Below are 18,619 nucleotides of genomic sequence, written 5' to 3'. Positions count from 1 at the left end.
TATGAGCTTCCTAGTTGGAAATTGGACATGAACGGCCTTAGAGAGGCCTTATATGGCCAATTTCCGACTAGGAGACTCGTATTTATGACAGTTCCGATAGCAGGTGAATGCAGCATAATCTCCATATTATTACAGGTGCGTGTCACGTTATTCATGTATGTCACAAGTGGCAATACTGCAATTAAGGTGTTTACATGCCTGTATATGTTGATTAAAATCTGCGTACGCCACCTATGTTAATACGATTATGCTTGCTGCGATTATGAATTTAATTGCATTATTTAAATCAAAGTATTGCGTTTACATGAGGTAAAGATTAATCGCAATATTGTCAAAATCTCATTATAATTGCATTAAGAGGGTCCATATAAACAAATTTATTGATACAACGTGACTAATAAACACACAACTACGACAATATATGGTTTATCTGAGTTCTTATTATTATAATTTTCATTATAATAAAGTATAATTATAATGCAATGCCTTTATCACTGCTTAGAATACTATGAAATATGTTGCGTGCCTTATTCTGTGTAAGAAGCCACATCATCTCACAGGAGGATTTATTTCAAACACTCGACTGACATTATGAAGTGAGTTTGGAGTAAAAACATGTTATTAAATGTGGTATTTTCACGTGCTTTCAGAAGGAGCAGCATTTACTACACAGAGCCGTAGTTCACTGAGAAGCTACACAAACAGCTGTCATTATCGCTAACGATTTCTTCGATTTCATAATGGCGCAATAAAAGCGTCTGCGTGTTTTTTTTTTTTTTTTGCGTAACCTGTCAGTGAACTACGGCTATGTGTAGTAAATGCTGCTCCATCTGAAAGCAGGTGATGGAGAGTTACTGCTGATTACAGAACTGGCTTTACTGACAAAATGCGCATGGAAATTGCATTCGATTTAATCGTGCAGCCCTAAAATAACATTTAAACGTAGTTAAGTTATTATACGTAATATTCAGAGGGTGGGGAGAAGGGGGATTTTCCCAGTCTATATGTCTTTGCATTGACTGAATTATTATTTTTTTTAATTCCCAATGAATAGGAGTTAAAACTTCTACCTGGGTGACACTACTCCAATAACAGACCATGCAAAATACCAAAAATAATAATGTCTTTAAAATATTGCCAAGTAACTTAGCAAACAACAATAAAATCAGAGAAGGACTTTAACTGTAAGCAACACAAGCATACAGAAAACAAAGCTATAGGTAAAAAATAACAGATCATTTTCCGCTTGGGCGAGCGCTTCGCAGACAGCCTACCAACAAACCACATAGAATGTGCTATAATCTTGGCGATGAGTCATAGAAATGGAGCGACGGCACGAAAGCTGCGGGATGCTTCCGTAACTGACTCAGATTTACAGAAAATTACCCTTGTTAGTCAAATAAATTATTTTAAGTACTTATTCCCAAAACTTTATTAAGCTTTAAGTTACATCTCAAATGATGAGGGATTAACTTCTAATCACGTTTATATTAATTAACCCGTGAAATCTTTCTTTCAGATGGCCTGGGTATGCGGAGCATTCGCAGCTTATATGGACGGAACACCACTGGGTTACACATATCTCATTGTTTCCTTTAAAACCGAGACCAATGCTAGTTTTAGTTGACAAAAAAAGCACTAAAGAAAGACCTTCTACCACAGTTACAACAGCATCAGCTTCAGTTTCAATGCCGCATTTATTTGCACATTTTTCACAAGGCAGTCATTTTCTAAGTGCTGGTTATTTACAAGGTTAAAAACACAACCATACACCACATAGCAAATATATTTTTTTCAAATGCTTTACTTGGAGAACCACTATTGTCATCATTTTAATGACTATTAAATGACTTAATAAACTACAATGTATGTGATTTATGAATTAATTTAATAATTCATTTTCTTGATCATTTATTCTCTTAAGCTTCATCTTTCTTGAAAGTGTGGTCATTTCCTCTTTATTAAATTTCTGTTCCTCTTTAGTTTGATGCTTCCACCCCTTTTCACAGCTGTGAACCACATCTAGTCTCTCTTTAGCAAACGACTTCATTCATGTATCCTTCATATCTGCATTTGACAGGTTATGATGGACCAGAACTTTTGCACCGTATTATGCATCTTTTGTGGTAAGTTTGCTCTTTTGTAAACCTTTTTTGTAAGCGTATTGCGAGTCCAAAGGCTTTTTTTTTACCGTTTTGTAAGATTGTAATCTGTGGTAATAAGGTGAACTTTGAATGCATTGCAATATTCATGTTTAACACAGAAATAAATGAATGATTCATTGTGTCGTTGTAGTAATTAAATTTAAATCTCTTGCAGTTTTAGGAGTTACAGTTACTCAGCATTCACTGTTGATCATAACATCTAATTTTATATAACCTCAGAAGTTAAAAACCTTGGCCATCTTTTTTAAAGTAATAGCATGGCGAGTCCTATGATATGGATGAAGATGAAAAATGTCCTTTTAAGGCAAGAACAAAATCCAATAACTGTGAACTTCCTTTCATAAATGCCTCGGTTTAATCCGGTCTCATATGAGCTGTCTGCTTTGACACATTGCACATAAACATACATCTATGAGAAATTAACTGCAAAAATAACTTATAGATGCACTTGTCAGCTTTTAATATTTGAATATATTTAGAATGAAGAACAACACTTAAGAGGAACCCAAACAAGCTAAAGGTTTTATAAGGCACAGTGTTCAGTGGAGCACTTGCAACTTTTTCAGCCGTTACTATATTCACAATGTAACGTGGCCTCAAGTTCTTCAGTATAGTTTTTTTTTTTGGTTTTTAATATTATTTTATTTTGTAATTACTTATATTGATGCTACACAGTGATATGACCAGCATCTGCTGTTGACATCTGTTAACCTATCACAGCATGTATTTTAGCATGACTTGACTGACCAATAAGCAAACAGGAATGGAAATATCCATTTTATACATTTAATTATGTCAAAAATGCAGTCTCTAGTTACTAATTCAGTCTTTTTTTTAAATAATTTCTGAAGTGTCTCAGTCGGTGATGGCTTTTAACATTGATCCTTCTGCCTGGAAAACGTTCACTGAACCACAGAATGTATCCTTTGGCTATAAGGTTATACAGAAAGACACATCAAGGTGAGAGCAACACATACATTCATAATGTTTGAAAAGCACAACACTGCCAGAACTCACCACACTGCCAACCAGCTGCCCAATGAGACAGGAAGAGACCGTCTGTCAACCACTACAGTTCTTTTTTTTTTACGTGGCCTTTAGGGGTAAATCTAAAATATATGCTATAATGTCTAATGTTTAGTGTTGTAATGTTTAGTTATAATACTGTGTTAAAGAACACTAGGGGGCAGGCAAGGACGGGGGGTTGGAAAAAAAAGAGAAGAAAAGACTGCAAGGGAGAGTTAGTTAAGTTTGGGGTTTGGAGAGTTGTTCTACTAACATATCTGGACTGGACTTATTATAAGAACATTATAGATGCTACTACAATAATAGAGTAATGTGGGGAAACTCAGATCATAGCTTTTGTGCTCCAATGTACATAGTGAAGAATTATACTATCAAAATGTTTACTGAAAGTTTGTGAGACTTCTGAACCGTCATTGTCAAATTATGTCTTTGACTGCAGCACCCCCTGTTGACAAATATTGAACTTACAGTAGTAGACAGAAAAAGAACCATGGCCTCATCATGCTTGTCATGTGATACACAGCAGCCACGATAGCACTGTGTAACTGATATAGGCTTATGTTTGATTAATTTTTTTTCTTTTTATTCCAAATATTCCCAAACGTGTTAACTATATCATGAAATATCTCGATTCTCAAATATGTGTAAGTAGATGCATTTTGCACCTTTATAGATTGTTAGTTTATCTATAATGGGCGATGGGCAGAGTAGCCTAATACTGTAATCTGTTAGCTATGCATTTAGTGTACTTTTTGATGCTAAATTGGAACAACTTCAAGTATACTTAGTACACTTTAAGTGCATGCCTATTTTCATGCTTGATTAGTGATATTAAAGTGTACTTTTTTGTATTATGAGTACATTACAAATTAATTATGAGTGTCTCTGAAACACACAAGCAATATACTACAAATGTATTATTTTTTGAGTAAAAATATACTAATTTTACCCACAATGCTGAATCAACTTTTTAAGGTCATAACAATAAATACATAAATTCAATTACAGACAGAGACAGATTATTAACAATTCAAACAGTGTTTATTTACACCTCAAATGGTTTTAGCATTGCAAAACATAAAATGCACCAACCATGTTTTTAAATTAAAAAAGAATGCTGAAAGGAACAAACATTTATTTCAAACATGTAAAATAAATACAATAAAACAAAACAAAATCAGTACAAAACAATTTTATATTATACATGTGCAAATTATTATTATACATGTGTGAATTATACTGCCTTCTGCACCTGGTCAGGCTCCTTTTTCTAAATGCATTAAAAAAAAGTGTTAGTATATGGTGTTAGTATATTAGATTAGATTCAACTTTATTGTCATTGCACATGTAAGGTACAGGGCAACGAAATGCAGTTAGCATCTAACCAGAAGTGCAATAAGCAGAGGGACAGGATATACAGTGCCTACAATATGTTACATATGTACAGAAATATACAGATAAGGCAGTAGTACTATGGACATAATTTACAAATTTTAAATACTATCAGTATGATATACAGATGGGTGATATGAACATACTATACAGATGGATTATGCAGTAAATGTATGTACACTATGAGCAAAAACTATTAACATAATTACAAATGGATATGAATAAGCTATACATTAAGATATATAAACACTAGTGCAATGAACATTGAAAGTGCATAGAAAATAAAAATTTCCAGTACATTGTACTCAGTGTGTAGATGGATTTTTTTTTTTTTTTTAAACCGATTTAGCGATGGGGAGGGGTGGAGAGTTTGTAGTGGTGTGTGAGGGGGTATCATCGGGCAGAGTTCAGTAGGGAGACAGCTGTAGGGAAAAAGCTGTTCCTGAGTCTGCTGGTCTTTGTTCGGAGGCTCCTGAAGCGCCTCCTAGAGGGCAGTAAGTTAAACAGTCTATGGTCAGGGTGAGAGGAGTCCTTAAGAATGCCGCAAGCTCGACGTAAACAGCATTTTCTCTGGACGTCCTCAATGGCAGGAAGTGGTGTCCCTGTGATGCGTTGGGCGGTTTTCACCACCCTCTGCAGTGCCTTGCGGTCAGCAACTGAGCAGTTCCCATACCAGACTGTGATAAAGTTGGTCAGGATGCTTTCGATCACACACCGGTAGAAGTTCACCAGGATGGCTGGAGACAAGTGGTTCTTCTTCAGTGTCCTAAGGAAGAAGAGGCGTTGGTGAGCCTTCTTGACTAGGCTCGATGTGTTGGTGGTCCAGATCAGGTCCTCCGAGATGTGGGTTCCCAGGAACTTGAAGCTGGAGACACGTTCAACAACCATCCCGTTAATGTGGATGGGGTCATGCGTGCCACTTTTCTTCTTCCTGAAGTCCACAATAAGCTCTTTTGTCTTACTGGTGTTGAGGAGCAGGCTATTGTCAGCGCATCATGCAGCCAGGTGCTGTACCTCCTCCCTGTAGGCAGTCTCATCGTTGTCTCTGATGAGGCCAATCACGGTGGTGTCATCAGCAAATTTGATGATGGAGTTGGATCCATGCACAGGCCTGCAGTCATGGGTGTAGAGGAAGTAGAGAAATGGGCTCAGCACACAGCCCTGTGGTACGCCGGTGTTGAGTGTGATGGTGGTGGAGCAGGTGTGGCCTGACCTAACATGCTGAGGTCTGTTGGTCAGAAAGTCCATAATCCAGCTGCAGAGGGAGGTGTTAACACACAAGTCTCCAAGTTTAGTGGTCAGCTTGGAGGGAATGACGGTGTTGAATGCTGAGCTGAAATCAACAAACAACATCCGTACATATGTGTTGTTGTTATCCAGATGTGTGAGTACCGAGTGCAGTACTGTGCTTACTGCATCCTCAGTGCTCCTATTGCTATGGTAGGCAAATTGGTGTGGGTCCAGTGTGGGTGGGAGGCAGTTCTTGAGGTGTGCCAGGACCAGTCGCTCAAAGCACTTCATAACAATGGGTGTGAGTGCTACGGGACGGTAGTCATTCAGGCACATTGGGGAGGAGTGTTTCAGCACTGGCACAATGGATGTGGACTTAAAGCATGTTGGCACAGCTGCTTGGGTGAGGGACAGGTTGAAAATGTCTGTGAAGACCCCTGCGAGCTGCTCTGCACATATCCTGAGCACACGTCCAGGAATGCCGTCGGGGCCAGCAGCCTTGCATGCATTGATCCGGCTCAATGCTGTGCAGACATCTGTGGAGGTGAGTTTGAGGGTCTGATGGTCTCCTGAGAGTGGGATCTTGGTGGCTGTCTACTTGTTGTTATTGTCAAAGCGAGCATAAAAGTAATTTAGCTCATTAAGGAAGGAGACGTCTGTGACCGTCGGAGTGGAGTTGCATGGCTTGTAGTCACTGATGACCTGGATGCCCTGCCACATGTGCCGGGGGTCAGAGTTGGAAAAATGTTCCTCTACCTTTAGCTTGTAGCAGTGCTTGGCCTTCTTGATGCCCCTCTTCAGGTTAGCCCTGGATATGCTATAGGCCTGAACGTCATCTGATCTGAAAGCAGTGTTGCGGGCTTTCAGCAGGAGCCGCACCGCCTTTTTCATCCATGGCTTCTGATTAGGGTACGTTGTGATCTGTTTCTCTGTTGTAACACTGTCAATGGAGGTATCGATGTAATCCAGTAGAGAGGTGGTATATATATCAATGTCCATGTGAGAGCCACTGGCAGCCTGAGAAGCAAACATACTCCAGTCCGTGTGTTGAAACTTGTCCTGAATTACAGACTCTGCTCCCATTGGCCACACTTTGATGGTCTTCACTGACGGCTTCACACGGTTGATGAGGGGTGAATACTTGGTGGTCAGAAACAAAGAAAGGTGATCAGACTGTCCCAGGTGGGGGAGGGGAGTCGCGATGTAAGCTCCAGCGATGTTTGTGTAAACATGATCCAAAGTTTTGTCTCCTCTAGTGTGGCAGGAGACATGCTGATGGAATTTGGGAGCACTGTCTTTAAGTTGGAGTGATTAAAATCACCTACAACAATAAATGCAGCCTCCGGGTGTATAGTCTGTTGTTTACTAATGGCCGCATGCAGTTCGTTCATAGCAAGCTTGGCATTAGCATCCGGGGGAATATAGGCTGCAGTTATAATGGTGGAAGTGAACCACCCGCGGCAGATAGAAAGGTCTACACTTAACCATGAGAAACTCTAGGTTAGGTGAGCAGTGTCTTCCAACAATGTCAGAGTTCGTACACCAAGCTTTGTTTACATAAATGCACAATCCTCCGCCTCTGGTCTTGCCGGAGTCATCTGCCATTCTATCTGCTCGGAGCGTGTAGCGTCCGGTTGATCAATAACATTATTCGGTATGTCACTATGTAGCCATGTTTCAGTGAAAACCATGACATTGCAGTCCAAAAGTTTCTTACTATGGGTGATACGAAGTCTTATCTTATCCATTTTGTTCACCAATGACTGCACATTAGCGAGGAAAATGCTGGGTAAAGAGAGCCGGTGCGGTGTTAGCTTTAGCTTAGCTCTTAGTCCTTAGCGCTCCGCTGATTTAAATTTCAGTCTAAAATATTGTACTGCTTCAGAAGACCCATTTGTGCTGCTACATTTGCAAGAATAGCAATTCATCCAAAAATGAAGAAATATACTTTAAAAAATCTTTCAGAAAAGTTTACATCTCGCATAACACTAAAACCTATCAATTAAATCAATGTGAATGACTCTTTGTATTTGTACAGGACTTGGCGAAGTTTGTGGCGGTCTGTATCCTCCTGTATGGCATCCGCATATTTCAGAATTTGCTGGACCTCTGTCTCAAAACCTGGGTATGGCTCTTTAGTCATTAGTTCCTCTGTCTCGCGTGCAGTCAGAGGTACAGCAACACTGTCTGTCTCACCGGTGGCGTGGTTAGAGACTGTAAACACAGCAAGATGTTGGTCTTCTGTTAGCTCTGTTTTTCCCCCCCTATTGCTTGACCACTGGCATGACTGAAGTTATGGTGATGATCTTGAAGGGTGCTGTTGACACTGTGTGGCCTGAGCTTCCTTCTGGAATCACTGAATCTGGGATGGGTCCAATAACTGGTAAAATCAGTTCAAAGTCATGGAAGTCGTAACTCACTAGCCAACCCAGACGGTAGGCCTTAGCCACTCTGACATCTGTTGCTGTGCAGTTGTTGAACAAGATGTACACAGCCCGAGATGTCACTTCAACGAGGGGTGTGGCTTCCAGAGTGAGGCCCAGTTCCCCACACTCGGGTGAAGGCTGGAAGATGCCCAATGTGTGGCTAAAGGTTTGACCGCATCGCAGGTTGAGTCGAACAACTACCCCTTTTGTGTAGGCTGGTACTACAGTCTCTTGTTTGTTGATAAGCGTGCAGGCCTCAGGGATTGTTTGGCCTGACAGGAGGTTTTCAAGGTTGACTGGAACAGTGGGGGACTGTGAGGTCATTGGAGCCCATATCACTTCATTGATCATGTCCACATGAGCCCTGAGACGAATCAAAATGTCTGCTCCGATGTAAACATCATGCGGTAGGTCTGTAAGGACCAGAAAATTAGTAGGTGGCACTGCTGGCACTAGTAGGCTCAGGAAGAGCTTCTTCCCCGAGGCTGTGACACTTCTGAACGCCACACCACTAATCTAACTCCTGCACCTGCTTATTACTGCACTGGTCACAGTACTTTACACACATGCATTTGCACTATTCATATTTTGCACAGACTGCACATTGTCAAAGTTATTACAATATAAACTGTCTAAAGTTGTTACTGTACAAAGCCCAGTAAACTATTTCTATAATATTGCACTACTGTTATTTTGCATAGAATACATTGTTCTATCAATACTTGCACACACTCATCCAGCTGTATTTATTTATTTATTACCACTGTTCTCACGTTTCTGCTGTTCATAATATGTATATATAATCCCACATTGCTCTGTTCATAATGTACATACAATCCCTACATTGCATTCCTATTTATATTCTGTATATACTCTGCTCAATACTGTATATAGCAATTCCACTGTACATTCTGTAAATCATTTACTTCATTTACTCTGCACTTATATGTATATAAAACACTATATTCTTGCACTTCTGGTTAGATGCTAACTGCATTTCATTAGCTCTGTACTTGTACTCTGCATAAATGACAATAAAGTTGAATCTAATCTAATCTAATCTAAAATTGTCAAGATGGCGCCGCTTTGTTCAAACGCCGTCCAGGTCGCTCCGCTAAGATTGTGTTTTTATCTACTTTTTTACTTAGTTTTACTTTCGCTTTTTACACATCTCGCGTCGGCACTGATCACCTATAACAAAGAAACACTTTTGGACATTGGAAACCGCTACACCAACCTGTTCCAGGACACTTTATCCAGGAATCCAGCATGGCCTCTGGAGATTCTTTGGAACGCAGAGATGAACAATAACCCCCCGAGGCGACAGATCAAGAAACACTGCGGGAAACGCACTGGGATTCGAGATAGACTCAGGAAAAGGGCTCACAGTCCTCCCCTTCCGAGCATTCTACTCGCAAATGTCCAATCCTTGGAGAATAAGATGGACGATCTTAGAGCCAGGATTAGTTTCCAACGGGACATAAGGGACTGCAACATCCTTTGTTTGTCAGAAACGTGGCTTTCGTCCATGGTCCCGGACACTGCTGTAATGCCAAGTGATAACTTCTCTGTTTTTCAGATGGACAGAACAGCAGAGGCCGGTAAATCCAGGGGTAGAGGAGTGTGTTTCATGATTAACAAGAAATGGTGTGACCCCAGGAATATCTCCATTCTGTCGCGTTCCTGCTCGCCTCATCTGGAACATCTTTCCATTATTTGCCACCCATTTTATCTGCCCCGGGAATTTTCATCAATCATTGTTACTGCTGTGTACATTCCACCACAGGCAGACACCGGCTTGGCTTTGTCTAAACTTCACGATGTGCTCAGCGGCTACATTAACAAAATGTAGCCGCTGATGTAGCCTCTGTTCTGCTGATAGTTTATAGTTTATATTGAGCCCAAATGTTCAGCTGTTTAAAGTCTAACAGGGGTTCAAAGCGGTCTAAAAGGTCTTTGCCAATGAAGAGAGTTCATAGGGCCGATGGTCAGGTGAATTGGAGCTACCTGTTCAAGTTGGACCTCATTTTGGCTGTAGGATTGCACATTCAGCACACACCTCTGATATTTAAGAGTTTGATTCTGTCTTTTGGCTTCAATCTGAAGTCTGTCAAAAAGTTGGCTTGACATTAGAGTGAGGTCAGCTCCAGTGTCCACGAGGGCTTCCAGTCTCACCTCATTTTCCAATGTGATGGCCAAGTATAGTTTTTTAGCCACCCACCTTTCGATCAGGTTCCCCAGGAGTCTTGGCACTAGGGCTTGTGTGGTGACTGGCAAGCAATCAGAGCTGGTTTCGTGTGGCTCGTCAGGGAGGTAGACCACCAAAACTGCGCTTTCGGGTACTTTGGGGTCCTGGGTGGAGGTGTGGTGCTGGATGTCGGCTGGCTCTGGTGGTTCAACAGTCAGCTGAGATGGTTGCATGATGTCATCACTTGGTGATGAGATATCTGGTTCTGTGGTTGACAGTGGATCTGGTTGGGAGGTTCATTTTGAGAGGACTCTGAGTGGGCGTTGGGGTCAGATCTCATGCTTAGTCATAGGTGATCTGACTCATCCTTTTTGTCTCCCTTGTGGTGCTTTTTCTGGAGGAGTTCCTTTTAAAGTCTCATGATCTCTGCTGACTCAGTTGCAGCCTCCTGGTTCTGTTCTGCTGATAGTTTATATTTGGGCTTGTCCAAGGCATGTTGAGAGGGGTTCTGCTGCTGGCAGTCCAAGCTCGATGCTTGTGTCGATGAGTGTCCCATGTGGCTTCACCCTTTCGGTTGAGTGGTGGTTGTGACCTGTCCCAGGATCTCTTGGGGTGCCCAGTCTGGTGCTTTGGAGGGGCATCACCATGGCCACGCTGCCCTCTGCTGGCTGTAAAGGATCTGGACATTTTGTAGACAGATTTGTCACTGTGGCTCTGCTCGGCACCCTCTAGAGCAAGTTCTGACAGGATAGATTGTGGGGGGTTTTCCCATCTTTTCAGAAGCAGTTCTTTGTTTGGCATAGGCCTTATGGGCTAAGTCTCGCAGCTGTTGGGTGGACATAGTTCGTGGGCAAGCCAGAACGCCTAAGTGGTGACTCACTGTTGGGTGCAGGTTCCGGAGGAACAGAGTTTTGAAGTTGAATTCTTCTTCCATTCCTGGCTCATTCCGTGCTCTGAAGTATGCCTGTCTGAGCCTGTTGTAGAAGACATAGGGGTGGTGATGGCTCAGTGGATAAGACACATGCCTTTGGTGTGAGAGATCCGGGTTCGAATCCACTGTGAGACACCAATGTGTCCCTGAGCAAGACACTTAACCCCTAGTTGCTCCAGAGGCGTGCGACCTCTGACATATATAGCAATTGTAAGTCGCTTTGGATAAAAGCGTCAGCTAAATGAATAAATGTAAATGTAAATGTAAGACCTGCGTGGTTTCTTGTCTGCTCTGTTTAAGGTCCATGGTAGTGTTGTCACGATACTGGAATTTGTAACTTCGATACGATACCTTGAAAAATATCGATATTCGATACCATTTTCGATACCACGGTGAAAAAAACTGCCACAATACTAAGGGGGTATTTTTTTTTATTTAAAGATAAATGTAACAAGTCGAGAACATGCGGTATATTTTACATGAACAAAAAAATGTCTTAAGGTACTGCATTTGTTGATTTATTTATTAATCTTTTATTAATCTTAGTTAAATGTTCATTGAAACTAACGTTTACTAATACATGTACTAATTAAAATCCAAAGTTCTATTTGTTGATATTCTCATTTGCTTCATAACCAAAATATTTCCAGATATAGGGCCCTATGAAATCCGTTTTATTTTTCCCCAAATTCCGTTTAATTTTTTTCTACATTCAATTTTTTCCATTTTAATTTTTCTGGATTCCGTTTTTTTCCGTTTGAATTTTTCTGGACTCTTTTTTTTTAATGGTCAAATTCATTAAAATCATGAAAATTATACAATTTAACATTTAATTTATTAAAAGTGTAACAAAAATGACACGTTTAGGGCCGTATGAAATGTTTTATTTTTTTTCTCACCTTATGTTTTATTGTTACCAAATTCTGTGTTTTAGCATGTCTATTATTTGAATGCATACAAACCATTTTTATTTATTCTTACAGTAGCCTTATGAAATGTGTTTTCCCCCTCAGAAATTCTGTGTTGTGTATTTAGATTTTACTGGATATCAGATGAAGGCATAAAACAATTTTAATTAATTTATATTTGAATTAATGAAAATTAAACATTTACATTTTTGGCAAATGAAGGGGATTTACTATTAAAATTAAAATATTTTGTGATTATTTCTTTTAAAAAAATTAACAGTAGTAGTAAATAGTAGTATTATGTACATTCTACTAAATAATAGTAATATAGCCTATTTCTGGCACACGGTCTTTAATAGGCTAAGTTAAACCGAACTTTTATTTTGACGGGTTGCCGTGAATACTTTTAAAGTTCTGTGTGTGTATGATATGATGCTAGTTTTACTCAAATTAAATGGTAAAATGCTCGTAAAGTGCCTTTCAGATCAGTTCTGGAGATATTGTTGATGTATTTATGTCCTCATTGAGACGGCAGACGCTGAAATCACCGCGAGCGCCACATTAGTAAACACAACCGCAGGTGCAGCACATTCACACAGAGACACGCAGAACATGCAGGATTCATATTTAAATCCACTTTTGCAGCTTAATATTTACAGATACTAGTCCATATCGCGATTTGATTTAAGTGTAATGACCTACTTTTGATTAATTCATCCAAACTTTGACAAATTCCGTGACATTCCGCGTTAAACTGTAAATTCCGTGTTTATGACTGGATTCCGTGCGCGTTCTCTGCATCGCGGAGATCATAGATCCTACAGATAGCGCTCCTGCTGTGTTCTTTAACAACCAGAGCAGTCATGTTTCTATTCACTCCACTTTTGCTATTTAACCAGAGATGAGTGCGGTCACGTGTGGTGCTTGTCCACGCGCCTTTGGAGAGAAGTGAAAGTGACAGCTCTACTAGTATCGGTGTATCGATACTTCGGGAAATTAATATTGGTACCGTTCAGATATTTCAGTATCGATATTTATCGAAATATCGATATTTTTGAAAACACTAGTCCATGGCTGTAATCAGTCCTTGCTCTGATTCTGGGTCAGAGAACTCCTTGATCAGAGCCTGCTGCAGTTTCTGGTAATCCACTTTGACCGTTTCTGGCTGTCGGTCTAGAAAACTTTGCACGTCACGGCTGGATGTGATTCTGAGCAGATAGAGTCTGTCTCGGGTGGTAACATTGGCAACAGTTTGCAAGTGGAATTCAATGTCTTTTAAATAGGCGTGCACATCGTGGCCTCCTGCAGGATCTGGAGTGAAAGTGGGAATGTTTCTTGCCAGCTTATCCAATACTTTAGGTGACACACCGTGACTGGAAGACAGCCTTTGGAATGGCTCCCACCACCTTGCTGCTGCTGGGGCTTCTGGGATGCTGGCAGGTGAAGTCTTGAGTAATGGGCTCTCACCCCCCTTTCGAACTGAGAATTCTTGACTAGCAGGTATCAGTCTACTGGTTAGGGGAAATTCTGTGGTGTTCATTTCCCTTTCAGAGTCACTTTGCATTCTATATGCATGTTTAAGCTCTCGGTGAACTGTGTCAAGTTCTTCTTTTAAATAGTCTCTTTGTTGAGCCAGGGCACTGACTTCAGCCCGGGCACTTTGCAAATGGCCCTCACAGGCTTTGGCCCTGGCTTCTCTATCTTTAAGTTCAGTCTCTGCTCTCATCAGGAGAGCCTTAGCTTGCTGGAGTTTTTCACTCAGCTCCTCTCTGGCATCCCTTTCCTGCTGCTCTCAGCGTGCTGTATCTACACGGAGATCAGTCAAGGCTTTCTGGAGTCTCTCTACTTCCTTCTGCAGCTCTGGGTCCTTGTCATCCGCCGTCTTGTACTGGTGCTGAGCCTCTGGCGCTAGCTGGTCCAGTTGATTTTGAGCGACCACCCAGTTTCTCTGAGCTTCCTCAGCCTGGAGCTTCAGCGCTGCTGCTTCCTGTACCCGGCGGGAGATGTCTGCTTCACTCAGCTTTGCCTGGCCGAGGAGGTTATGGGCCAGTGACCCGACGATCTAGGCCAGCTCTTTGTGGCTGTAGTCCTGTTTCGGATCGTGGGCCATCAAAGCGCTCAGGTTGTTGTCGAGCTGTTCCTGGCTCAGGTTCTGCAGGTCCCCGGCGGTTTCAGGAAGAAGGGTAGTAGTCAGGGCACTCAGCCAGGTCTCTAGTTGATCCCAGTGGGCATCAGGGCTGGATGATCGAGACATGTTGGCTCACTGGTAAGAGAGAGGGGGAGAGAGAGAGAGAGAGAGGGAGAGACAGCACAAAATGCCAATGCAAGTCCTTATAGCATTAGCAGGCTTTCAAATTCAAATTCAAATTTTATTTGTCACATACATATACATACGTAGTACGACATGTAGTGAAATGTATTGTACGACTGTCCAACAAATTGTCCAACAAAATTAAGAAAAACCTCAAGTTTACAAAAATACAAATAGAAAAAGTACAGTAAACATATATACAGAAATAAACTAGCAATAAAATAAAATAACAAATAGATATGAGAATAAAAATAGATATGAGGAATAAAAAATAGAATATGATTCTATATAGATTCTATAAAAAGTAAAGTGTATGTCAGTGATAAAGTGTCCGTGTGCTGTGCAGTGCAGTAAAGTGTATAAGTGAGTAAAAGGATACTAAAGACAAAGACAAATGGTATGTAAGTCCCACTCATTTATCCTTACGTAACCTTCTACAATTTAGTGCAGATTGTACTTGAAAAATGTGCAAAGTGGAAGTGTGGGGTGATGTGCTTAGAGTGGAGAGAGATTAAGACTCCGAATGGCCTGCGGGAAGAAGCTCCTCCTCATTCTCTCTGTGTTCGCCTTCATGGATGCAATTATAGTAATTTTATGCTCTATGTGCAGTCTGTTTGGTGGATACAAACAGTTAACGGAGGGTAGACCCGGCACCTGTTTTCTCAGCCGTGAATGGCAAGGTGTGTCTAATTGTTGTGGGGGGTACCGGAAAGGATCTAACAAAAGATTGTTGACAGCGTGATCTTCTAAAGACTTTGGCAGCTTGGGTCGTCAATCTCTTACTCAGCCTTCCCTGATGATTCTCAAAGGTTCGGTCTCTAGACAAGCAAAACAGAACAAAATAAAAACAAGCAAACAAATAAATCAAAACACAGCGAGAGAGATAGGGTAGAGAGCAGGTTTAAGCCTTTCACTGCTGTTAGAGGTTATGGCAGGGTCTACAGGGTAGAGGGCGCTGCTGGGTCGTAACATCTAGTGAGTTGACCTTGCTGGGATAGCAGGAGCAGGCCAATTACTTTAAAGGTTGAGGAGAAACCTTATTTTGGGGTTTCGCTAGCTGGATGGGTCAGTATTCTATGGGCTAGGCTTAGTGATGGATCGAGGTGATCCAGTCGGGATCCCGTGGCTGCTCACTGTGATCCGCTGTGGAGGCAACCGTCACTTCACCAACTAAGCACTAGAGCGAGTGTTACCTATAGGTGCACACAAATGGCTAGAATACAGAGATTCATTTAAAAAAAAATTTAAATTTTAAAAAACACTGTTTGAACTAAATTTAAACAAGTGAGTGGTTAAGGCAAGAGAGAAAGAAGCCTGAATAATACAGAATGAGAATAACAAAACAAAAAAAATATAACAATAATAATAATAATAATAATAATATATAAAAACAAAATAATAAAAATAAAAATAAATGCAAAAAAAGAAGAATCAAAGTTATGATGATGAATCAAATAAAACAAGCAGCAACAACAACAAACACATTTAGTGTTTAAGCCTATATTAAGAGAGGAATTATGCAGAAATAAGTATAATTTTACTTTTTATAGGATAATGTTTATGTGTTTAAGCACATAATTTGTTGTTGGAAATACTAATGTACCCGATGCCTTTATCAAAACTCATTACAGAAAAAGTAACCCTGGAGCTTTTTTTTTTTTACTAAAAGGTACATAAATGAATTATGTCTTGATTATTAATTGAGTAACTTGATTATTAGTACATTTTATATGATAGAAATGTTTGAGCTCATATTGACACATTTGACTTAGTGCACACTTTGTAAAGTTGTTGGGCCCTATCATACACCCGGCGCAATGCGGTGCCAGGCGTGACACGTGTTTTTTGCTAGTTTCAGCCTGACGCAGTTACCATTTTCACATCCTGCGCCACGTTGTTTAAATAGCAAATGCATTTGCACCCATTTGTGCGCCCGCTGGTCTGAAAACGAGGCGTGTTCAGGCACATTGTTGGCGCGTTGCTATTTTGAGGCAGCTGAAATAGACTGTGCCATTGACCAACTGAAACCTGGTCTAAAGTCAATGGCGCAATATTTTTTTTTTGCTATTTAAAGAGTTTGTTAGTAATATGCACCTATAGGCAGAGCTGGGTAGATTACTTACAAATTGTAATCCGTTACTGATTCCAGATTACATGACAAAAATTGTAGTCAGTAACGTAATCTGTTACATTACGTTTTAGGTAATATAATCAGATTACTTTGAGATTACTTTTAGATTACTTTCGTTACTCGTTTATCACATTGATTTAAATAGCATTATCTTGTACCATAATGATGTAAAAAAATGCAAAGAGTAAGAAAACTTGTTCCATTCATTGTAATTTCAAGTGCATTAAACATTATATTACAGTTTCCCAAACTAGGGTTCGTAAAGGAACTGCAGGTGGGTTGTGAGTTTAATGAAAAGCTGACAATTAATTAAATCATAAAAAAATAAAATTAAAATAAATCATTTTAAAACAAACTCCCTTTTTTTTTATTTTTTTTTTTATTTGAACTCCCTTTCGAGGAAAGTCTCTTCACTTGGCGGCCATATTTGCAACGCCTCCAGTCAGCTCATACAAGACAATCTTAATGAACGGGAATCCTGAAATCTCAAAAACTGCTCGCTGAACTCACATTATGTCAAATCAGCAACACAAATCTGAAATTAATTGCCCCATGAATGTTGTTTCTTATACTCAAATAGCGTTTAAAAAGCGTATTTTTCAGGCTAGACCAGGCAATGTGCATGCTGAATCATAACCTGCTTATACTGTGCATGTGCATTGGCAGGTCTAGTCAGGTTTCTATGGGAAATTTGACTCTTTCATTTCGAAGGTGGGATTATTCCTCCATATTGCGTGTTGCAGTTTCTCCCATTCATAAGTATAGGAGTGAACAGTCTTTGTGTTTCTATAGTCTTTGTTTTAAATAAAACACTTACTAAAAAAGATTAAATATTTTTATTTACCTGCATGCCTTGTGATCATTAATCAACATCAAAGAAACCGTGAACATGCAAATGTGATACTTAATTATTGAAATATTTATTTTAAAATCTCAGGGGTACTTAAAGCAAATATATTTGGTGAATAAGGTTTAGGAATGCCTGCATTACATGTATCTAAGAAATAACGTGAATATGTGCATTTTAATTAGTTATAATTAATAATACATGGTTAAAAAACCTACAGAGTAATAATTCAAATAAAAATGAATGTGTTCATCAGTAGTTGATGCAATGTTGAAACCCTTCTTAAACCTGAAATGATTTTTGTAAATCCAGTGGTTACCTGACTAATGACTGATCTTTGTGTGAATGTCCGCAAGACTGGACTATTTATACATATATAATAAGTATATATTCGGTAGACTATTTTAGAAAGGAAAAATTGATGAAAAAGAGAAATTAGGGGAATCAATGATTTATGAATAATTTATTGCTATTGTGTGAATAATATGTAATCATAATAATAATCCATAAAAAAGTAACTGTAGTCTGATTACGAGTATTTTAAAATGTAATTTACTCTGATTACAAGTACTTCATTTTTGGAATCTGATTAAGTAATCCAGATTACATGTAATCAGTTACTACCCAGCTCTGCCTATAGGAGGGTTCAAACCGCACATACACCCTGCTTCTTACACACACAGGAGCACACAAGGATGCCAAATATTAAAAAATTTAAGGATTGCAATGTAAAAGAATATTATTGTGTAGGCTACATAAATATAAAAATGCCTACATGTCATAATGGATAGTCATTGCGTGTATCAGAATTAGCCTACCTATTTGCTCGAGCATGAGCAGATCCGTTTCCTCCCTGAGACATGTTCAGTCTTTGCGCCTTACAATTACACCATTTAAATAGTGAATTCGCCATGGCGCGAGCGCAACTCACTCTTAAAGGGAATGGTAGATGAGATTCTGATTGGTTTATTGCACGTTATGCAATAATATCCATTACTCATTAAGAGGATTGGGACAACCCTTTTAGACCATGCTCCGGGCGCACAGACCATTTTTTCCCATCG

The 18,619-nt window shown here is 39.9% G+C and overlaps 2 protein-coding genes across 5 annotated transcripts in view; one reads left to right on the top strand and one right to left on the bottom strand.

Annotated features, from left to right (window-relative positions):
• LOC306858075 (fructose-bisphosphate aldolase A-like) overlaps positions 1-3,328 on the bottom strand; it is a 51,456-nt gene extending 48,128 nt beyond the window's left edge. The window contains exon 1 of one of the 2 annotated variants that reach the window (XM_079398462.1): positions 3,183-3,328. The gene's annotated coding sequence lies outside the window, so the exon portion shown is untranslated. The remainder of the gene's footprint in view (positions 1-3,182) is intronic. The other variant, XM_079398463.1, reaches the window with a different exon arrangement.
• The window catches only part of LOC306858074 (integrin alpha-X-like), a 64,977-nt gene that overhangs the window by 8,734 nt on the left and 37,624 nt on the right, over positions 1-18,619 (top strand). Inside the window, exons 2-3 of one of the 3 annotated variants that reach the window (XM_079398458.1) lie at positions 2,081-2,126; positions 3,017-3,125. In XM_079398458.1, the coding sequence (XP_079254584.1) occupies positions 2,084-2,126; positions 3,017-3,125 (152 nt within the window). In that variant the 5' untranslated portion in view covers positions 2,081-2,083. Of the gene's footprint in view, positions 1-1,519; positions 2,127-3,016; positions 3,126-18,619 lie in introns of those variants that run through there. The other 2 variants (XM_079398457.1, XM_079398459.1) reach the window with 2 other exon arrangements.

Source organism: Barbus barbus, assembly GCF_936440315.1.
Source record: "Barbus barbus genome assembly, chromosome: 38".
NCBI classification, from domain to species: domain Eukaryota; kingdom Metazoa; phylum Chordata; class Actinopteri; order Cypriniformes; family Cyprinidae; genus Barbus; species Barbus barbus.
Note: the sequence above shows the minus strand (reverse complement) of the source record. Positions and strands in the feature narration are given on the sequence as shown.